This window comes from Nansenia antarctica (genome assembly GCF_963989245.1).
Source record: "Nansenia antarctica genome assembly, chromosome: 8".
NCBI classification, from domain to species: Eukaryota; Metazoa; Chordata; class Actinopteri; order Argentiniformes; family Microstomatidae; genus Nansenia; species Nansenia antarctica.
This window is the reverse complement of record NC_137678.1, coordinates 8,697,725-8,721,824: the sequence shown is the minus strand read 5'-3', so window position 1 is coordinate 8,721,824 and position 24,100 is coordinate 8,697,725. Positions and strand designations below refer to the sequence as shown.

Sequence of the window (24,100 nt, the reverse complement as noted above, 5' to 3'; positions counted from 1 at the left end):
TGGTATACCAAGCAACTTCGACCTCTTGTAGAGAAATGATGAGGAGCATCCCAGAATGTTTGCCATTTGCTTAACTGTGTTGCCTTGCTTCATAAGAAAATCTATTTGGTCCCTGGTTATATTGATGGCTGGACACCCTCGTCGTCCTGAAACAAAGGAGAGAATATTTTAATATTCATTTAAAGTATTTATCACAAATGACATTTCACTGAAAACCACTGTTGCGTCAGTCTGTCGCCAAGACAACTCATGAGAAACGGTCTGAGTTCGCTAACAAGATCTGTTTGTTTTCATGATTCATTGTAAAGCAGAGGCTGGGTCTCTGACAGGAAATAAGCTAGTTGAGTAGGCAAAGATGTGTGGTTCCAGGCAGAGAATCACGGGGGAGATCAATTTAATCCTCCGTCTTTGGGGCAAGGAGTCCTTGCTTTGCGGTTAATTAATTAATTATTCTTTGACTTCTCTGCTGATATTGTCCATTACAGACAGAACTTTTTCAAGTTTACCGGAGAATTCTGTTTTCATATTGAGGATGGCCTTGAGAATATCCTCCGAGCTCAGCCCACGGCACTGTTCGTACTGCTTTCCTCAATATTATAATTATAATAATAATATTATATTATTATATATATATATATATAATATAATATAATATTATATTATATTATATATAATAATAATTATTAATTATTTTCCTCAAACACTTGACACTTGACACTTGACACGTGACTCCAAACACACGCTGATTGGCTAAATCGCATCCATTACTTCTCGACGGACTGTGAGGTGAACTTCTGCCACCTAGTGGACAGGCGGTATACCCTTCAAACGGGACATCATCTGCTCAATGTCATCTTCTGTTGTCTGTTGTCTTTTAAAGTAAGTATTATATAGAGTTAATCTATATAACAGATCATAGAAGAGTTAACCGAACTGTGGTAAGTAGATAGCTGTTCATGAGATTCATCCAGAGATAGTTTTAGTCAGAAAGCCAGCTCCGTTCGTGTCGCATATTCCCGCCTGAACACGGAAGAGAAGGCTAGCGACCTAGCTTAGCTAGCTAGTTGTGTTATAATGATGAGTTATGAACAGTTATAAGCTACTGTAGTTAACAAGGTAACTACTTATGTTAATGCTTGCCTATTATTCTAGTCTCGTCCTCCTAACGAGACAATTAACGGTAGTTCTGAGTGGTATTTTAGAATACTACGGATCTCTTTCTAAATTTCGTGTCCACGAAATAGGCTAGTCATTTGTTGCCTCAAAATAGGCTACTTAATTCGTGGCCTCGAAGTACTAATTTGTGGGCTCCAGTGATTACTGTTTTCATTTCTTTGTGTTACAGACGTGGATAAGTCGGGATTTGTGTCCAGTGCTTTTGTGGGCTAGGTGACCATTGGAGACCTATTGAAGATGGAGTCAGGGGACGGTGCTGCGTCTTCTCAGGCTAAGAGGAAGATGGTAGTCAAGAGGAATCCAACACAGAAGAAGCCACTGGTCAAGCACCTTTCAGAGGAGGGGTTGGACAGATGGGGTCAAAGCTTACCTGTGGACGTGTTAGTTCATATATTTAAGTTGGTGGTTCAGAAAGACGGTGCTGTACCATTTTTGTGCAGGTAATGCATTTTTTGGTGCTCATCTCAGTGTCATTAAACTCATGTAATGCACATAGATCATAGTTACTTCCAAGTTATCAATTTAAAATATGTTTCTTTGTCCTTTTAGTTTATTTGAACATAAAATAACTATTAAAATATGATGAAGTAAATAGATGCAGCCTAATCCACCAATATATGGACATCAGTAAGTCAAACACAACACATACACAAGGCATATACCACTAAATCAATAAATAGGCATTTCAAATCTCTGGTGATAGAGGATGATATTTTGCTTTCTATCCCGCCGATGCAGGGCGGCCAGAGTATGCCATCTATGGAACGCTGCAGCAGCCAGTCCAACTCTCTGGCGGAATGTTTCTGTTGGCCACTGCTGGTTAGAACCAGGCAAGACCCAGTTACCTGAAACAGAACTGAAGATCAGGAACACCATCAGCTGGCTCGCGCAGAACAGGTCAGTGGCCTATTGTTTGGTATGATTCCATCCTGGTACATATGAATTCTGGTAACTTCAACTGGGACATGTTGGGTTGTCTTATGGATGGATATCGCATGCGCCTACAACTTTTCACCTTGACAACACCTCTAAGTGTGTACAGTGTTATTATACATGTCTGTCTGTTTTTCAGGTTCTCTCAACTCAGAGAGTTTTCCCTTAATCACTGGGAAAACCAAGTTGACTATGTTGTAGAGGTAAGGCTACATAATGTCGTTTTGCTATTTCGTGCCTCCATTAACAAAATATGTTCGTTGTGCGATACTTGTTCTACATTTCAATTGGATCAAGGCACTTGCAAGCCATTGTTTTTATCAACCTTTATGTTATGTCAAATGTTAAAATGTTTCCAAATAGGTTGTGTCCCGGTCCTGCCCTCACCTACGCTCACTCAAGCTGTGCTTTTGTACTGGTGTAACGGGGAAGGCCTTCCAGAGCCTTGCAGACAACTGTCGCTCTCTGGATAGCATCAACGTGCAGAACTCAGAGGTAGACCAAGGAGTGTGTTCACAAACATGTAATGGATGACACACACAGACAGACACACACACACAGCCAAACGCACACGCTGTTGTCAAAATATTTAACAGTCTGATACTTTACCTGACGGTGGAGTGATTTTTAGTCTTGACGAATCATAATGTTCACTACGTGTTGGTGTTTTTGGCTACTCTGAATTTCACAGACATTCCTTGTAATAGGACTAGAGAAATGCTTTGTGTTATAGTGGATAGATAGATCTTTGATCGTTTTCTATTGTTGCTACCGGTGCAGGTTGAAGGCCTTGTCACCTACTTGGGATCCCATGGCAGTCAGATTAGACAAATTCTGTTTACCATCGGGTGCAGTAATTGCAGACTTCTCTTCGCTGCCATCTCTGTGAGTTTACCCTTCTATGAATTCCTAATTCAGGAGACCTGAATGATGATGATGATTTCAGTCTCTACCCACTATCATTGAATCATCATTTCCCTCGTTGACTTTGAACTCTACATGTGATGGTCATCTTTCAGTAACCGACTGTCATTTGTTGGATAAAGTAGTTTCCATGTAGTAAACTACTTTTTTCCAAGTAGCTTTAGTATAATTCAGACTATATTTCTCTCACGGGTAGTTTTAGTATAGTTCAACTTCTTTCCTTGTTAAGTAATTGGTAATCTAGTTAAATATATTTTCAGAATAGCTTCCCCAACACTGATTTTACAATACATGTATTGCATTAGCTAATTACCCAATGAACTTGATAACTCTATAGAGAGGATGCTGCCCTGAGTTACAACTGCTGGATATCAACTCAAACCTGGACAAAGGATACTACGAGCTTCCCATCCGTGTCCAAGCTCTACAAAATGGCTGTCCTAAACTGCAGGTATTGTACTTAGGATTGACCCACCAGACAGAGACAGGGATTTTTCTGTTTGTTACCATGACATACCAATCATTTTTTAGTAGTAGATTTTGTTACTAAAACATCCACTGTTGTTAAATGTTAATTTGGAGAGTAACAGATCAAGTAATTGAAAGCAGGATGCACAGGCATAAAGGCTTTTAAACATACATTCATTGTATTGATCACGTTCAAGTTCAAAAGCTTTATTGTCCAATTTTAGGGTTAACATTTTCATTTCTATTCAGTTTCTATGGCTTAAAACAGAACAACACACCATGGTTTTATATCTGGGCTTTTACCAAGGGTGGCTGGTAGTGTACAGCGTGAAAGACAACCGACACACATGAGTTTCTCTGACAAGGACAGTAGAACCTTTTGGGTTCTATAGTTGCTAAGGGACTGAAATATAAGCCCTTTGAGAATATAATAGAACAGCATTTAATTAATGAGGTTGGATGAAGCCTGCTTCAGGTCGCTTTGGATAAAAGCGTCTGCTAAATGTTCAAATGTAAAATGTAACACACCACCTGAGCTTTACTTATCTGTTCTTGTTTGTTCCAGACCTTTCGGATGCTGGATGTCGTACCAATTCCCATAGTGACGCGTAACAGGACTGGCGCCGACATCGGTTTCCCCTTGCTGGAGGAGCTGTGTTTGGTCACCACCTCTCATGTGTCCTACATGACCGACCAGGCCCTAGAGGACATTCTCTACGACTCCCCCAAGCTGCGTGTGCTGGACCTGAGAGGCTGCTCGTGGGTTACATCAGCTTTCCTTACTGGTCTCCCTTGTGAAGGTATTGTTCTATGTTGTGTTCTATAGGGGCCATACCCTCACTGGGTGGCTCTGTACACAGCGATATGAATAGAATAGCAGAGATGTTCAGTTGAATGTGTACATGCTTGTTATGCTGCTTTATAAGTCCACAACACCACAGGCATGTTCATCCAGACCATTGTTGATACAACATGTGACCTTTAACCCTAAATCAAATGCATGATATGACTTCGTCTCTCTTGCTACCTCATTGGTTACTTACCAGGAAGTACCAGTGACAACACAGATTATATATTCTAAACTCACTTGCTGTTCTCTGTGTTGTTTTCATCAGAGCTTGAGTGTCTGTTCTGGGGCCTGCACCTCGACATAAAGGCGTCTGCATCCTGGATGGGACTCCATCTGCTGACCCAGAAATGGAGCAGTACCTTGCAGGAGCTGGACTTCTCAAACCATCTCACCCCTGAGGGGGACTTGGAGAGGGCCATGGCCAACCTGGCGCAGGGAACAGGTGCCGGCTCCATACGGTCGCTAAACCTCAAGGGGACCAAGGTCACAACATCTGCCCTCAGGTAGACCACATCTGATTCCAACCTCCACCATTCAACTGAAAGCTCATTATTGGGGAAAACTACTAATGAATCCAATACTTTTAACTTAAGATATTGTGTTGGATATGTCTCCTGATTTGGTTTATCATAACAAGACAAAAAAACGACTACTACTTTGAATCGCAACACTTGTGACCTGCCCTTAATTATTTAAATGTTTTACACTAACCATTTAGCAGACACTTTTATCCAAAGCGATTTACAATTACATATTACATGGACAGTCTCCCTGGAGTAATGTAGGACTAAGTGCCTTACACAAGGGCACACTAGTGATTTGAACTCATGACCTTCTGATCACCAGTCCAATTCACTATTCACTACCTACCCCTATTGCCCTCTACAGCAACCACTCAAATCAGAAAATCGTATGTTTTCTGTGTTTTGCAGGTTAATCATCGGCCAGTCTACAGCTCTAAACTACTTGAGCCTGTCCTGCTGTCGCAACGTTCCCAGGGGACTCAAAGGAGTGCATCATGGCCAAGAGGATATCCACCAGCTGCTGGCCAAACTGGAATAAGTTAATACAGTTAATACTACCAGTTAATACTAGTTAATACAGTTAATACTACCAGTTAATACTAGTTAATACATTTAATACTACCAGTTAATACAGTTAATACTACCAGTTAATACTAGTTCATACAGTTAATACTACCAGAACTGGTTTGGTTTGATGCAGCGATGTATAAGCCTTGGTTCTCTGGTTTAGGACTATTAAATGATGTTATGAACATGGTTTTCATGCAGTCATTAAAAAGCTTATTTTTTTTAAACGGAGATAGAACCTTATCATTCTAAACGGAGATAGAACCTTACAATGGGTAAAAAAAAGCTTCCTTAAACTTGTTTATATTGTGTTGTAATATAATAATTTCTTGTGTTACAGAAGGAGAATGCAGTCCAATCACCCTCGAGAAGGTGCTGGAGTTCACCTCTGGAGCTTCATCAGTGCCTCCACTGGGATTTCCATCTTGTCCACAAATCCAATTCAATTTTTTGTTTGTTTTTGCAGCCTAAGGATGGCCTGTTTAACTTGCATTGAGGTCCGTTGACTGCATGTTGTGCAAATGCTAAACCAGTAGAGTGGTTCACTGGATTGAATTGAATTGAATGTCAACTGTTAATAAACTGTTATATTACAATTATACCAACTATGATTTCAGACTTGCTCACTGAGAGGTTTTAACGATTACAATAGACTTACCAAATGACTGTACAGCTCATACGTCCACTGCTGAAATATAGCATTTACTTATTTCAAGTTGTCTTTTGCCAACATGCAACATGCTTACTGGATTACCCCAGTAGTACAACAGTAAACATGCTTTTATTATATTAAAATGTGTCATTGATAAGCTTAAGAGAAGTGCACATATGAAGTCAAAAACACTACTTAGTCATAACATTTCAAACATGTCATACGCATTAACATTTGAAAAACTGGTATAAAGTTTCAGGTTGCAATAAGATTTGAAATGTCTGCACAGCATGTCAGATACTTTATCTTCAAATCAGATGTGATCAATGGCACGACAGATTGACTCCTGTTTCTGTTGACTGAGATTGATTTGAGGTTGCTCTACAATTACAGCTGGGAGATCATCATCATCAGTAGTGGGTAAAGAGTCAATTCCATGCTGCGCCAGAACTGCCTCCAAATTGTGTGGTGTGTAGGGATTTTCCCCGAACACATTGTTGATTGCTGCACTGTCCGTTGCCATATTTGAGAGCATTCCTTCTGTCCAGATTTGAGTTGGTGTTCGGTTGTGTTCCGTACGCAAAGCATGGTTGTTCCAGGCCTCCCTAAAGCGCTCTTGGCTTTTTTGAATCTCAGGAAGAAAAACAATGTGAAGTGAAAGTTTGTGGATATCATCACTGGGATCCAGAAGCTGTGAATCCTCAAGGGAGTAGAACATGCTGTAAAAGGATTGCAACACATGCAAAAACACATCCCTCCAAAGACGTTCAATTCTCTGGTTATGGACTGATTCCCCTGTAATGAAACTCCGCCGCTCAATGCCCTGCACAAGATTCATGAATAAGGCCACCTGTATATTCTCACCACCATAATCTGATCTGACTCTAGAGGGTAGTCCATAAAGGGATGTGGCTTTAAGAAACTGAGACAACACAGTGGTGGCACGGTTGTCAGTGTTGCAACTCAGGTAAGTGATCAGCCGAGAGTGTCCATCTATGGCACCATGAACCGGTAAGCCCCATCTAAAATGGTGAATACAAAGACAGAACAAATACTTGTGGTTAATAAACAAGTAAATATTTAAAGTGTGAAACAAAAACAAAAAAGGCATCAAATAGTTGCAAGGTGTTATGACAATGCAGTGTTAAATGTCATCACTGTCAATAGCCTACCACAATAATTATTTGAGTTGCAGGCAAACAACAATTTTACCATGATGAATTCACCTTATGAGGCGCATATTCCCATCGATATGCCACAGGCTGTTGGGGTATGGTACATGATACACCCGTCTTGCCACAGTGCTGCTCCATCTCCTAGCAGTAGCTGCTGGGTTTATCTGAGCCAACATCTCACGCACCCTACGCCGTGGAACCAGCAGTCCATCTGCACGCAGCAAGGCTCTCATCATCTGAAATTGTAATCATGTAAATTACTAAAAAAATAGAATTAAATGTTTTGCAGCAATAAAACTCTAGAATACAGTAGTAACCCATTAATTACCTCATATCCAGAGTTTGGATACAGGCCATGAAGTCGTCTTACATGACGTTCAAGTTCTTCATCACCTGTCACTGAAAATCTACTCCTCACTGGTATACCAAGCAACTTCGACCTCTTGTAGAGAAATGATGAGGAGCATCCCAGAATGTTTGCCATTTGCTTAACTGTGTTGCCTTGCTTCATAAGAAAATCTATTTGGTCCCTGGTTATATTGATGGCTGGACACCCTCGTCGTCCTGAAACAAAGGAGAGAATATTTTAATATTCATTTAAAGTATTTATCACAAATGACATTTCACTGAAAACCACTGTTGCGTCAGTCTGTCGCCAAGACAACTCATGAGAAACGGTCTGAGTTCGCTAACAAGATCTGTTTGTTTTCATGATTCATTGTAAAGCAGAGGCTGGGTCTCTGACAGGAAATAAGCTAGTTGAGTAGGCAAAGATGTGTGGTTCCAGGCAGAGAATCACGGGGGAGATCAATTTAATCCTCCGTCTTTGGGGCAAGGAGTCCTTGCTTTGCGGTTAATTAATTAATTATTCTTTGACTTCTCTGCTGATATTGTCCATTACAGACAGAACTTTTTCAAGTTTACCGGAGAATTCTGTTTTCATATTGAGGATGGCCTTGAGAATATCCTCCGAGCTCAGCCCACGGCACTGTTCGTACTGCTTTCCTCAATATTATAATTATAATAATAATATTATATTATTATATATATATATATAATATAATATAATATAATATTATATTATATATAATAATAAGTATTAATTATTTTCCTCAAACACTTGACACTTGACACTTGACACGTGACTCCAAACACACGCTGATTGGCTAAATCGCATCCATTACTTCTCGACGGACTGTGAGGTGAACTTCTGCCACCTAGTGGACAGGCGGTATACCCTTCAAACTTGACATCATCTGCTCAACGTCATCTTCTGTTGTCTGTTGTCTTTTAAAGTAAGTATTATATAGAGTTAATCTATATAACAGATCATAGAAGAGTTAACCGAACTGTGGTAAGTAGATAGCTGTTCATGAGATTCATCCAGAGATAGTTTTAGTCAGAAAGCCAGCTCCGTTCGTGTCGCATATTCCCGCCTGAACACGGGAGAGAAGGCTAGCGACCTAGCTTAGCTAGCTAGTTGTGTTATAATGATGAGTTATGAACTGTTATAAGCTACTGTAGTTAACAAGGTAACTACTTATGTTAATGCTTGCCTATTATTCTAGTCTCGTCCTCCTAACGAGACAATTAACGGTAGTTCTGAGTGGTATTTTAGAATACTACGGATCTCTTTCTAAATTTCGTGTCCACGAAATAGGCTAGTCATTTGTTGCCTCAAAATAGGCTACTTAATTCGTGGCCTCGAAGTACTAATTTGTGGGCTCCAGTGATTACTGTTTTCATTTCTTTGTGTTACAGACGTGGATAAGTCGGGATTTGTGTCCAGTGCTTTTGTGGGCTAGGTGACCATTGGAGACCTATTGAAGATGGAGTCAGGGGACGGTGCTGCGTCTTCTCAGGCTAAGAGGAAGATGGTAGTCAAGAGGAATCCAACACAGAAGAAGCCACTGGTCAAGCACCTTTCAGAGGAGGGGTTGGAGAGATGGGGTCAAAGCTTACCTGTGGAGGTGTTAGTTATTATATTTAAGTTGGTGGTTCAGAAAGACGGTGCTGTACCATTTTTGTGCAGGTAATGCATTTTTGGGTGCTCATCTCAGTGTCATTAAACTCATGTAATGCACATAGATCATAGTTACTTCCAAGTTATCAATTTAAAATATGTTTATTTGTCCTTTTAGTTTATTTGAACATAAAATAACTATTAAAATATGATGAAGTAAATAGATGCAGCCTAATCCACCAATATATGGACATCAGTAAGTCAAACACAACACATACACAAGGCATATACCACTAAATCAATAAATAGGCATTTCAAATCTCTGGTGATAGAGGATGATATTTTGCTTTCTATCCCGCCGATGCAGGGCGGCCAGAGTATGCCGTCGATGGAACGCTGTAGCAGACATTCCAGCTCTCTGGCGGAATGTTTCTGTTGGCCACTGCTGGTTAGAACCAGGCAAGACCCAGTTACCTGAAACAGAACTGAAGATCAGGAACACCATCAGCTGGCTCGCGCAGAACAGGTCAGTGGCCTATTGTTTGGTATGATTCCATCCTGGTACAGTAACTATGAATTCTGGTAACTTCAACTGGGACATGTTGGGTAACCTTATGGATGGATATCGCATGCTCCTACAACTTTTCACCTTGACAACACCTCTAAGTGTGTACAGTGTTATTATACATGTCTGTCTGTTTTTCAGGTTCTCTCAACTCAGAGAGTTTTCCCTTAATCACTGGGAAAACCCAGTTGACTATGTTGTAGAGGTAAGGCTACATAATGTCGTTTTGCTATTTCGTGCCTCCATTAACAAAATATGTTCGTTGTGCGATACTTGTTCTACATTTCAATTGGATCAAGGCACTTGCAAGCCATTGTTTTTATCAACCTTTATGTTATGTCAAATGTTAAAATGTTTCCAAATAGGTTGTGTCCCGGTCCTGCCCTCACCTACGCTCACTCAAGCTGTGCTTTTGTACTGGTGTAACGGGGAAGGCCTTCCAGAGCCTTGCAGACAACTGTCGCTCTCTGGATAGCATCAACGTGCAGAACTCAGAGGTAGACCAAGGAGTGTGTTCACAAACATGTAATGGATGACACACACAGACAGACACACACACACAGCCAAACGCACACGCTGTTGTCAAAATATTTAACAGTCTGATACTTTACCTGACGGTGGAGTGATTTTTAGTCTTGACGAATCATAATGTTCACTACGTGTTGGTGTTTTTGACTACTCTGAATTTCACAGACATTCGTTGTAATAGGACTAGAGAAATGCTTTGTGTTATAGTGGATAGATAGATCTTTGATCGTTTTCTATTGTTGCTACGGGTGCAGGTTGAAGGCCTTGTCACCTACTTGGGATCCCATGGCAGTCAGATTAGACAAATTCTCTTTACCATCGGGTGCAGTAATTGCAGACTTCTCTTCGCTGCCATCTCTGTGAGTTTACCCTTCTATGAATTCCTAATTCAGGAGACCTGAATGATGATGATGATTTCAGTCTCTACCCACTATCATTGAATCATCATTTCCCTCGTTGACTTTGAACTCTACATGTGATGGTCATCTTTCAGTAACCGACTGTCATTTGTTGGATAAAGTAGTTTCCATGTAGTAAACTACTTTTTTCCAAGTAGCTTTAGTATAATTCAGACTATATTTCTCTCACGGGTAGTTTTAGTATAGTTCAACTTCTTTCCTTGTTAAGTAATTGGTAATCTAGTTAAATATATTTTCAGAATAGCTTCCCCAACACTGATTTTACAATACATGTATTGCATTAGCTAATTACCCAATGAACTTGATAACTCTATAGAGAGGATGCTGCCCTGAGTTACAACTGCTGGATATCAACTCAAACCTGGACAAAGGATACTACGAGCTTCCCATCCGTGTCCAAGCTCTACAAAATGGCTGTCCTAAACTGCAGGTATTGTACTTAGGATTGACCCACCAGACAGAGACAGGGATTTTTCTGTTTGTTACCATGACATACCAATCATTTTTTAGTAGTAGATTTTGGTACTAAAACATCCACTGTTGTTAAATGTTAATTTGGAGAGTAACAGATCAAGTAATTGAAAGCAGGATGCACAGGCATAAAGGCTTTTAAACATACATTCATTGTATTGATCACGTTCAAGTTCAAAAGCTTTATTGTCCAATTTTAGGGTTAACATTTTCATTTCTATTCAGTTTCTATGGCTTAAAACAGAACAACACACCATGGTTTTATATCTGGGCTTTTACCAAGGGTGGCTGGTAGTGTACAGCGTGAAAGACAACCGACACACATGAGGTTCTCCGACAAGGACAGTAGAACCTTTTGGGTTCTATAGTTGCTAAGGGACTGAAATATAAGCCCTTTGAGAATAGAATAGAACAGCATTTAATTAATGAGGTTGGATGAAGCCTGCTTCAGGTCGCTTTGGATAAAAGCGTCTGCTAAATGTTCAAATGTAAAATGTAACACACCACCTGAGCTTTACTTATCTGTTCTTGTTTGTTCCAGACCTTTCGGATGCTGGATGTCGTACCAATTCCCATAGTGACGCGTAACAGGACTGGCGCCGACATCGGTTTCCCCTTGCTGGAGGAGCTGTGTTTGGTCACCACCTCTTATGTGTCCTACATGACCGACCAGGCCCTAGAGGACATTCTCTACGACTCCCCCAAGCTGCGTGTGCTGAACCTGAGAGGCTATTCGTGGGTTACATCAGCTGGCCTTACTTGGCTCCCTTGTGAAGGTATTGTTCTATGTTGTGTTCTATAGGGGCCATACCCTCACTGGGTGGCTCTGTACACAGCGATATGAATAGAATAGCAGAGATGTTCAGTTGAATGTGTACATGCTTGTTATGCTGCTTTATAAGTCCACAACACCACAGGCATGTTCATCCAGACCATTGTTGATACAACATGTGACCTTTAACCCTAAATCAAATGCATGATATGACTTCGTCTCTCTTGCTACCTCATTGGTTACTTACCAGGAAGTACCAGTGACAACACAGATTATATATTCTAAACTCACTTGCTGTTCTCTGTGTTGTTTTCATCAGAGCTTGAGTGTCTGTTCTGGGGCCTGCACCTCGACATAAAGGCGTCTGCATCCTGGATGGGACTCCATCTGCTGACCCAGAAATGGAGCAGTACCTTGCAGGAGCTGGACTTCTCAAACCATCTCACCCCTGAGGGGGACTTGGAGAGGGCCATGGCCAACCTGGCGCAGGGAACAGGTGCCGGCTCCATACGGTCGCTAAACCTCAAGGGGACCAAGGTCACAACATCTGCCCTCAGGTAGACCACATCTGATTCCAACCTCCACCATTCAACTGAAAGCTCATTATTGGGGAAAACTACTAATGAATCCAATACTTTTAACTTAAGATATTGTGTTGGATATGTCTCCTGATTTGGTTTATCATAACAAGACAAAAAAACGACTACTACTTTGAATCGCAACACTTGTGACCTGCCCTTAATTATTTAAATGTTTTACACTAACCATTTAGCAGACACTTTTATCCAAAGCGATTTACAATTACATATTACATGGACAGTCTCCCTGGAGTAATGTAGGACTAAGTGCCTTACACAAGGGCACACTAGTGATTTGAACTCATGACCTTCTGATCACCAGTCCAATTCACTATTCACTACCTACCCCTATTGCCCTCTACAGCAACCACTCAAATCAGAAAATCGTATGTTTTCTGTGTTTTGCAGGTTAATCATCGGCCAGTCTACAGCTCTAAACTACTTGAGCCTGTCCTCCTGTCGCAACGTTCCCAGGGGACTCAAAGGAGTGCATCATGGCCAAGAGGATATCCACCATCTGCTGGCCAAACTGGAATAAGTTAATACAGTTAATACTACCAGTTAATACTAGTTAATACAGTTAATACTACCAGTTAATACTAGTTAATACATTTAATACTACCAGTTAATACAGTTAATACTACCAGTTAATACTAGTTCATACAGTTAATACTACCAGAACTGGTTTGGTTTGATGCAGCGATGTATAAGCCTTGGTTCTCTGGTTTAGGACTATTAAATGATGTTATGAACATGGTTTTCATGCAGTCATTAAAAAGCTTATTTTTTTTAAACGGAGATAGAACCGTATCATTCTAAACGGAGATAGAACCTTACAATGGGTAAAAAAAAGCTTCCTTAAACTTGTTTATATTGTGTTGTAATATAATAATTTCTTGTGTTACAGAAGGAGAATGCAGTCCAATCACCCTCGAGAAGGTGCTGGAGTTCACCTCTGGAGCTTCATCAGTGCCTCCACTGGGATTTCCATCTTGTCCACAAATCCAATTCAATTTTTTGTTTGTTTTTGCAGCCTAAGGATGGCCTGTTTAACTTGCATTGAGGTCCGTTGACTGCATGTTGTGCAAATGCTAAACCAGTAGAGTGGTTCACTGGATTGAATTGAATTGAATGTCAACTGTTAATAAACTGTTATATTACAATTATACCAACTATGATTTCAGACTTGCTCACTGAGAGGTTTTAACGATTACAATAGACTTACCAAATGACTGTACAGCTCATACGTCCACTGCTGAAATATAGCATTTACTTATTTCAAGTTGTCTTTTGCCAACATGCAACATGCTTACTGGATTACCCCAGTAGTACAACAGTAAACATGCTTTTATTATATTAAAATGTGTCATTGATAAGCTTAAGAGAAGTGCACATATGAAGTCAAAAACACTACTTAGTCATAACATTTCAAACATGTCATACGCATTAACATTTGAAAAACTGGTATAAAGTTTCAGGTTGCAATAAGATTTGAAATTTCTGCACAGCATGTCAGATACTTTATCTTCAAATCAGATGTGATCAATGGCACGACAGATTGACTCCTGTTTCTGTTGACTGAGATTGATTTGAGGTTGCTCTACAATTACAGCTGGGAGATCATCATCATCAGTAGTGGGTAAAGAGTCAATTCCATGCTGCGCCAGAACTGCCTCCAAATTGTGTGGTGTGTAGGGATTTTCCCCGAACACATTGTTGATTGCTGCACTGTCCGTTGCCATATTTGAGAGCATTCCTTCTGTCCAGATTTGAGTTGGTGTTCGGTTGTGTTCCGTACGCAAAGCATGGTTGTTCCAGGCCTCCCTAAAGCGCTCTTGGCTTTTTTGAATCTCAGGAAGAAAAACAATGTGAAGTGAAAGTTTGTGGATATCATCACTGGGATCCAGAAGCTGTGAATCCTCAAGGGAGTAGAACATGCTGTAAAAGGATTGCAACACATGCAAAAACACATCCCTCCAAAGACGTTCAATTCTCTGGTTATGGACTGATTCCCCTGTAATGAAACTCCGCCGCTCAATGCCCTGCACAAGATTCATGAATAAGGCCACCTGTATATTCTCACCACCATAATCTGATCTGACTCTAGAGGGTAGTCCATAAAGGGATGTGGCTTTAAGAAACTGAGACAACACAGTGGTGGCACGGTTGTCAGTGTTGCAACTCAGGTAAGTGATCAGCCGAGAGTGTCCATCTATGGCACCATGAACCGGTAAGCCCCATCTAAAATGGTGAATACAAAGACAGAACAAATACTTGTGGTTAATAAACAAGTAAATATTTAAAGTGTGAAACAAAAACAAAAAAGGCATCAAATAGTTGCAAGGTGTTATGACAATGCAGTGTTAAATGTCATCACTGTCAATAGCCTAGCACAATAATTATTTGAGTTGCAGGCAAACAACAATTTTACCATGATGAATTCACCTTATGAGGCGCATATTCCCATCGATATGCCACAGGCTGTTGGGGTATGGTACATGATACACCCGTCTTGCCACAGTGCTGCTCCATCTCCTAGCAGTAGCTGCTGGGTTTATCTGAGCCAACATCTCACGCACCCTACGCCGTGGAACCAGCAGTCCATCTGCACGCAGCAAGGCTCTCAACATTGAATTAAATGTTTTGCAGCAATAAAACTCTAGAATACAGTAGTAACCCATTAATTACCTCATATCCAGAGTTTGGATACAGGCCATGAAGTCGTCTTACATGACGTTCAAGTTCTTCATCACCTGTCACTGAAAATCTACTCCTCACTGGTATACCAAGCAACTTCGACCTCTTGTAGAGAAATGATGAGGAGCATCCCAGAATGTTTGCCATTTGCTTAACTGTGTTGCCTTGCTTCATAAGAAAATCTATTTGGTCCCTGGTTATATTGATGGCTGGACACCCTCGTCGTCCTGAAACAAAGGAGAGAATATTTTAATATTCATTTAAAGTATTTATCACAAATGACATTTCACTGAAAACCACTGTTGCGTCAGTCTGTCGCCAAGACAACTCATGAGAAACGGTCTGAGTTCGCTAACAAGATCTGTTTGTTTTCATGATTCATTGTAAAGCAGAGGCTGGGTCTCTGACAGGAAATAAGCTAGTTGAGTAGGCAAAGATGTGTGGTTCCAGGCAGAGAATCACGGGGGAGATCAATTTAATCCTCCGTCTTTGGGGCAAGGAGTCCTTGCTTTGCGGTTGTCTTGACAACGGCACAGCAGATGCGACGTTCTTGTTGTTAGCTTAGATAGCCGGGTAGCAATATTTTCTAACAGTAGTAGTAATAGTAGTAGTATAATAATAGTAGTAGTATAATAATAGTAGTATAATAATAGTAGTATAATAATAATTTAATAATTTAACTACTACTAATAATTTATTATTAATTAAATTATTACAATTATTTATTAATTAATTAATTAATTATTCTTTGACTTCTCTGCTGATATTGTCCATTACAGACAGAACTTTTTCAAGTTTACCGGAGAATTCTGTTTTCATGTCGAGGATGGCCTTGAGAATATCCTCCGAGCTCAGCCCACGGCACTGTTCGTACTGCTTTCCTCAATATTATAATTATAATAATAATATTATATTATTATATATATATTATATTATATTATATTATATTATATTATATTATATATAATAATTATTATTAATTATTTTCCTCAAACACTTGACACTTGACACTTGACACGTGACTCCAAACACACGCTGATTGGCTAAATCGCATCCATTACTTCTTCATCTACTTCTATTACCTGTGAGGTGAACTTCAACTTGACATCTGCTCAACGTCATCTTCTGTTGTCTGTTGTCTTTTAAAGTAAGTATTATATAGAGTTAATCTATATAACAGATCATAGAAGAGTTAACCGAACTGTGGTAAGTAGATAGCTGTTCATGAGATTCATCCAGAGATAGTTTTAGTCAGAAAGCCAGCTCCGTTCGTGTAGCATCGTGCGTGCACCGTGCGTGTAGCATCCCGCCTGAACACGGGAGAGAAGGCTAGCGACCTAGCTTAGCTAGCTAGTTGTGTTATAATGATGAGTTATGAACAGTTATAAGCTACTGTAGTTAACAAGGTAACTACTTATGTTAATGCTTGCCTATTATTCTAGTCTCGTCCTCCTAACGAGACAATTAACGGTAGTTCTACGGTACCCAGAGTGGTATTTTAGAATACTACGGATCTCTTTTTGTCCACGAAATAGGCTAGTCATTTGTTGCCTCAAAATAGGCTACTTAATTCGTGGCCTCGAAGTACTAATTTGTGGGCTCCAGTGATTACTGTTTTCATTTCTTTGTGTTACAGACGTGGATACGTCGGGATTTGTGTCCAGTGCTTTTGTGGGCTAGGTGACCATTGGAGACCTATTGAAGATGGAGTCAGGGGACGGTGCTGCGTCTTCTCAGGCTAAGAGGAAGATGGTAGTCAAGAGGAATCCAACACAGAAGAAGCCACTGGTCAAGCACCTTTCAGAGGAGGGGTTGGACAGATGGGGTCAAAGCTTACCTGTGGAGGTGTTAGTTATTATATTTAAGTTGGTGGTTCAGAAAGACGGTGCTGTACCATTTTTGTGCAGGTAATGCATTTTTGGGTGCTCATCTCAGTGTCATTAAACTCATGTAATGCACATAGATCATAGTTACTTCCAAGTTATCAATTTAAAATATGTTTATTTGTCCTTTTAGTTTATTTGAACATAAAATAACTATTAAAATATGATGAAGTAAATAGATGCAGCCTAATCCACCAATATATGGACATCAGTAAGTCAAACACAACACATACACAAGGCATATACCACTAAATCAATAAATAGGCATTTCAAATCTCTGGTGATAGAGGATGATATTTTGCTTTCTATCCCGCCGATGCAGGGCGGCCAGAGTATGCCGTCTATGGAACGATGTAGCAGAAATTCCAGCTCTCTGGCGGAATGTTTCTGTTGGCCACTGCTGGTTAGAACCAGGCAAGACCCAGTTACCTGAAACAGAACTGAAGATCAGGAACACCATCAGCTGGCTCGCGCAGAACAGGTCAGTGGCCTATTGTTTGGTATGATTCCATCCTGGTACAGTAACTATGAATTCTGGTAACTTCAACTGGGAAATGTTGGGTTGTCTTATGGATGGATATCGCATGCGCCTACAACTTTTCACCTTGACAACACCTCTAAGTGTGTACAGTGTTATTATACATGTCTGTCTGTTTTTCAGGTTCTCTCAACTCAGAGAGTTTTCCCTTAATCACTGGGAAAACCAAGTTGACTATGTTGTAGAGGTAAGGCTACATAATGTCGTTTTGCTATTTCGTGCCTCCATTAACAAAATATGTTCGTTGTGCGATACTTGTTCTACATTTCAATTGGATCAAGGCACTTGCAAGCCATTGTTTTTATCAACCTTTATGTTATGTCAAATGTTAAAATGTTTCCAAATAGGTTGTGTCCCGGTCCTGCCCTCACCTACGCTCACTCAAGCTGTGCTTTTGTACTGGTGTAACGTGGAAGGCCTTCCAGAGCCTTGCAGACAACTGTCGCTCTCTGGATAGCATCAACGTGCAGTACTCAGAGGTAGACCAAGGAGTGTGTTCACAAACATGTAATGGATGACACACACAGACAGACACACACACACAGCCAAACGCACACGCTGTTGTCAAAATATTTAACAGTCTGACACTTTACCTGACGGTGGAGTGATTTTTAGTCTTGACGAATCATAATGTTCACTACGTGTTGGTGTTTTTGGCTACTCTGAATTTCACAGACATTCGTTGTAATAGGACTAGAGAAATGCTTTGTGTTATAGTGGATAGATAGATCTTTGATCGTTTTCTATTGTTGCTACGGGTGCAGGTTGAAGGCCTTGTCACCTACTTGGGATCCCATGGCAGTCAGATTAGACAAATTCTCTTTACCATCGGGTGCAGTAATTGCAGACTTCTCTTCGCTGCCATCTCTGTGAGTTTACCCTTCTATGAATTCCTAATTCAGGAGACCTGAATGATGATGATGATTTCAGTCTCTACCCACTATCATTGAATCATCATTTCCCTCGTTGACTTTGAACTCTACATGTGATGGTCATCTTTCAGTAACCGACTGTCATTTGTTGGATAAAGTAGTTTCCATGTAGTAAACTACTTTTTTCCAAGTAGCTTTAGTATAATTCAGACTATATTTCTCTCACGGGTAGTTTTAGTATAGTTCAACTTCTTTCCTTGTTAAGTAATTGGTAATCTAGTTAAATATATTTTCAGAATAGCTTCCCCAACACTGATTTTACAATACATGTATTGCATTAGCTAATTACCCAATGAACTTGATAACTCTATAGAGAGGATGCTGCCCTGAGTTACAACTGCTGGATATCAACTCAAACCTGGACAAAGGATACTACGAGCTTCCCATCCGTGTCCAAGCTCTACAAAATGGCTGTCCTAAACTGCAGGTATTGTACTTAGGATTGACCCACCAGACAGAGACAGGGATTTTTCTGTTTGTTACCATGACATACCAATCATTTTTTAGTAGTAGATTTTGGTACTAAAACATCCACTGTTGTTAAATGTTAATTTGGAGAGTAACAGATCAAGTAATTGAAAGCAGGATGCACAGGCATAAAGGCTTTTAAACATACATTCATTGTATTGATCACGTTCAAGTTCAAAAGCTTTATTGTCCAATTTTAGGGTTAACATTTTCATTTCTATTCAGTTTCTATGGCTTAAAACAGAACAACACACCATGGTTTTATATCTGGGCTTTTACCAAGGGTGGCTGGTAGTGTACAGCGTGAAAGACAACTGACACACATGAGGTTCTCCGACAAGGACAGTAGAACCTTTTGGGTTCTATAGTTGCTAAGGGACTGAAATATAAGCCCTTTGAGAATAGAATAGAACAGCATTTAATTAATGAGGTTGGATGAAGCCTGCTTCAGGTCGCTTTGAATAAAAGCGTCTGCTAAATGTTCAAATGTAAAATGTAACACACCACCTGAGCTTTACTTATCTGTTCTTGTTTGTTCCAGACCTTTCGGATGCTGGATGTCGTACCAATTCCCATAGTGACGCGTAACAGGACTGGCGCCGACATCGGTTTCCCCTTGCTGGAGGAGCTGTGTTTGGTCACCACCTCTTATGTGTCCTACATGACCAACCTGGCCCTAGAGGACATTCTCTACGACTCCCCCAAGCTGCGTGTGCTGGACCTGAGAGGCTGCTCGTGTGTTACATCAGCTTTCCTTACTGGTCTCCCTTGTGAAGGTATTGTTCTATGTTGTGTTCTATAGGGGCCATACCCTCACTGGGTGGCTCTGTACACAGCGATATGAATAGAATAGCAGAGATGTTCAGTTGAATGTGTACATGCTTGTTATGCTGCTTTATAAGTCCACAACACCACAGGCATGTTCATCCAGACCATTGTTGATACAACATGTGACCTTTAACCCTAAATCAAATGCATGATATGACTTCGTCTCTCTTGCTACCTCATTGGTTACTTACCAGGAAGTACCAGTGACAACACAGATTATATATTCTAAACTCACTTGCTGTTCTCTGTGTTGTTTTCATCAGAGCTTGAGTGTCTGTTCTGGGGCCTGCACCTCGACATAAAGGCGTCTGCATCCTGGATGGGACTCCATCTGCTGACCCAGAAATGGAGCAGTACCTTGCAGGAGCTGGACTTCTCAAACCATCTCACCCCTGAGGGGGACTTGGAGAGGGCCATGGCCAACCTGGCGCAGGGAACAGGTGCCGGCTCCATACGGTCGCTAAACCTCAAGGGGACCAAGGTCACAACATCTGCCCTCAGGTAGACCACATCTGATTCCAACCTCCACCATTCAACTGAAAGCTCATTATTGGGGAAAACTACTAATGAATCCAATACTTTTAACTTAAGATATTGTGTTGGATATGTCTCCTGATTTGGTTTATCATAACAAGACAAAAAAACGACTACTACTTTGAATCGCAACACTTGTGACCTGCCCTTAATTATTTAAATGTTTTACACTAACCATTGAGCAGACACTTTTATCCAAAGCGATTTACAATTACATATTACATGGACAGTCTCCCTGGAGTAATGTAGGACTAAGTGCCTTACACAAGGGCACACTAGTGATTTGAACTCATGACCTTCTGATCACCAGTCCAATTCACTATTCACTACCTACCCCTATTGCCCTCTACAGCAACCACTCAAATCAGAAAATCGTATGTTTTCTGTGTTTTGCAGGTTAATCATCGGCCAGTCTACAGCTCTAAACTACTTGAGCCTGTCCTCCTGTCGCAACGTTCCCAGGGGACTCAAAGGAGTGCATCATGGCCAAGAGGATATCCACCAGCTGCTGGCCAAACTGGAACAAGTTAATACAGTTAATACTACCAGTTAATACTAGTTAATACAGTTAATACTACCAGTTAATACTAGTTAATACATTTAATACTACCAGTTAATACAGTTAATACTACCAGTTAATACTAGTTCATACAGTTAATACTACCAGAACTGGTTTGGTTTGATGCAGCGATGTATAAGCCTTGGTTCTCTGGTTTAGGACTATTAAATGATGTTATGAACATGGTTTTCATGCAGTCATTAAAAAGCTTATTTTTTTTAAACAGGGATAGAACCTTATCATTCTAAACGGAGATAGAACCTTACAATGGGTAAAAAAAAGCTTCCTTAAACTTGTTTATATTGTGTTGTAATATAATAATTTCTTGTGTTACAGAAGGAGAATGCAGTCCAATCACCCTCGAGAAGGTGCTGGAGTTCACCTCTGGAGCTTCATCAGTGCCTTCACTGGGATTTCCATCTTGTCCACAAATCCAATTCAATTTTTTGTTTGTTTTTGCAGCCTAAGGATGGCCTGTTTAACTTGCATTGAGGTCCGTTGACTGCATGTTGTGCAAATGCTAAACCAGTAGAGTGGTTCACTGGATTGAATTGAATTGAATGTCAACTGTTAATAAACTGTTATATTACAATTATACCAACTATGATTTCAGACTTGCTCACTGAGAGGTTTTAACGATTACAATAGACTTACCAAATGACTGTACAGCTCATACGTCCACTGCTGAAATATAGCATTTACTTATTTCAAGTTGTCTTTTGCCAACATGCAACATGCTTACTGGATTACCCCAGTAGTACAACAGTAAACATGCTTTTATTATATTAAAATGTGTCATTGATAAGCTTAAGAGAAGTGCACATATGAAGTCAAAAACACTACTTAGTCATAACATTTCAAACATGTCATACGCATTAACATTTGAAAAACTGGTATAAAGTTTCAGGTTGCAATAAGATTTGAAATGTCTGCACAGCATGTCAGATACTTTATCTTCAAATCAGATGTGATCAATGGCACGACAGATTGACTCCTGTTTCTGTTGACTGAGATTGATTTGAGGTTGCTCTACAATTACAGCTGGGAGATCATCATCATCAGTAGTGGGTAAAGAGTCAATTCCATGCTGCGCCAGAACTGCCTCCAAATTGTGTGGTGTGTAGGGATTTTCCCCGAACACATTGTTGATTGCTGCACTGTCCGTTGCCATATTTGAGAGCATTCCTTCTGTCCAGATTTGAGTTGGTGTTCGGTTGTGTTCCGTACGCAAAGCATGGTTGTTCCAGGCCTCCCTAAAGCGCTCTTGGCTTTTTTGAATCTCAGGAAGAAAAACAATGTGAAGTGAAAGTTTGTGGATATCATCACTGGGATCCAGAAGCTGTGAATCCTCAAGGGAGTAGAACATGCTGTAAAAGGATTGCAACACATGCAAAAACACATCCCTCCAAAGACGTTCAATTCTCTGGTTATGGACTGATTCCCCTGTAATGAAACTCCGCCGCTCAATGCCCTGCACAAGATTCATGAATAAGGCCACCTGTATATTCTCACCACCATAATCTGATCTGACTCTAGAGGGTAGTCCATAAAGGGATGTGGCTTTAAGAAACTGAGACAACACAGTGGTGGCACGGTTGTCAGTGTTGCAACTCAGGTAAGTGATCAGCCGAGAGTGTCCATCTATGGCACCATGAACCGGTAAGCCCCATCTAAAATGGTGAATACAAAGACAGAACAAATACTTGTGGTTAATAAACAAGTAAATATTTAAAGTGTGAAACAAAAACAAAAAAGGCATCAAATAGTTGCAAGGTGTTATGACAATGCAGTGTTAAATGTCATCACTGTCAATAGCCTACCACAATAATTATTTGAGTTGCAGGCAAACAACAATTTTACCATGATGAATTCACCTTATGAGGCGCATATTCCCATCGATATGCCACAGGCTGTTGGGGTATGGTACATGATACACCCGTCTTGCCACAGTGCTGCTCCATCTCCTAGCAGTAGCTGCTGGGTTTATCTGAGCCAACATCTCACGCACCCTACGCCGTGGAACCAGCAGTCCATCTGCACGCAGCAAGGCTCTCATCATCTGAAATTGTAATCATGTAAATTACTAAAAAAATAGAATTAAATGTTTTGCAGCAATAAAACTCTAGAATACAGTAGTAACCCATTAATTACCTCATATCCAGAGTTTGGATACAGGCCATGAAGTCGTCTTACATGACGTTCAAGTTCTTCATCACCTGTCACTGAAAATCTACTCCTCACTGGTATACCAAGCAACTTCGACCTCTTGTAGAGAAATGATGAGGAGCATCCCAGAATGTTTGCCATTTGCTTAACTGTGTTGCCTTGCTTCATAAGAAAATCTATTTGGTCCCTGGTTATATTGATGGCTGGACACCCTCGTCGTCCTGAAACAAAGGAGAGAATATTTTAATATTCATTTAAAGTATTTATCACAAATGACATTTCACTGAAAACCACTGTTGCGTCAGTCTGTCGCCAAGACAACTCATGAGAAACGGTCTGAGTTCGCTAACAAGATCTGTTTGTTTTCATGATTCATTGTAAAGCAGAGGCTGGGTCTCTGACAGGAAATAAGCTAGTTGAGTAGGCAAAGATGTGTGGTTCCAGACAGAGAATCACGGGGGAGATCAATTTAATCCTCCGTCTTTGGGGCAAGGAGTCCTTGCTTTGCGGTTAATTAATTAATTATTCTTTGACTTCTCTGCTGATATTGTCCATTACAGACAGAACTTTTTCAAGTTTACCGGAGAATTCTGTTTTCATATTGAGGATGGCCTTGAGAATATCCTCCGAGCTCAGCCCACGGCACTGTTCGTATTGCTTTCCTCAATATTATAATTATAATAATAATATTATATTATTATATATATATAATATAATATAATATTATATTATATTATATATAATAATAAGTATTAATTATTTTCCTCAAACACTTGACACTTGACACTTGACACGTGACTCCAAACACACGCTGATTGGCTAAATCGCATCCATTACTTCTCGACGGACTGTGAGGTGAACTTCTGCCACCTAGTGGACAGGCGGTATACCCTTCAAACTTGACATCATCTGCTCAACGTCATCTTCTGT

The 24,100-nt window shown here is 40.3% G+C and overlaps 3 protein-coding genes across 3 annotated transcripts; all 3 read left to right on the top strand.

The window, feature by feature from the left end:
* Positions 1-1,413: 1,413 nt before the first annotated feature.
* LOC308163816 (F-box/LRR-repeat protein 6-like) lies at positions 1,414-5,413 on the top strand (the record flags this gene model as incomplete). The annotated part of the gene is made up of 9 exons (XM_080538006.1): positions 1,414-1,616; positions 1,915-2,073; positions 2,249-2,312; positions 2,473-2,610; positions 2,890-2,994; positions 3,371-3,484; positions 4,067-4,301; positions 4,617-4,854; positions 5,284-5,413. The coding sequence occupies 9 exons, from the start codon at positions 1,414-1,416 to the stop codon at positions 5,411-5,413; spliced, it is 1,386 nt and encodes a 461-aa protein (XP_080394132.1).
* A 3,685-nt stretch (positions 5,414-9,098) lies between these two features.
* On the top strand, positions 9,099-13,103 carry LOC308163815 (F-box/LRR-repeat protein 6-like; the record flags this gene model as incomplete). Its single annotated transcript, XM_080538005.1, has 9 exons — positions 9,099-9,301; positions 9,600-9,758; positions 9,939-10,002; positions 10,163-10,300; positions 10,580-10,684; positions 11,061-11,174; positions 11,757-11,991; positions 12,307-12,544; positions 12,974-13,103. The coding sequence occupies 9 exons, from the start codon at positions 9,099-9,101 to the stop codon at positions 13,101-13,103; spliced, it is 1,386 nt and encodes a 461-aa protein (XP_080394131.1).
* A 3,863-nt stretch (positions 13,104-16,966) lies between these two features.
* Positions 16,967-20,416, top strand: LOC308163814 (F-box/LRR-repeat protein 6-like; the record flags this gene model as incomplete). The annotated part of the gene is made up of 8 exons (XM_080538004.1): positions 16,967-17,169; positions 17,468-17,626; positions 17,807-17,870; positions 18,031-18,168; positions 18,448-18,552; positions 18,929-19,042; positions 19,625-19,859; positions 20,175-20,416. The coding sequence occupies 8 exons, from the start codon at positions 16,967-16,969 to the stop codon at positions 20,414-20,416; spliced, it is 1,260 nt and encodes a 419-aa protein (XP_080394130.1).
* Positions 20,417-24,100: the final 3,684 nt, after the last annotated feature.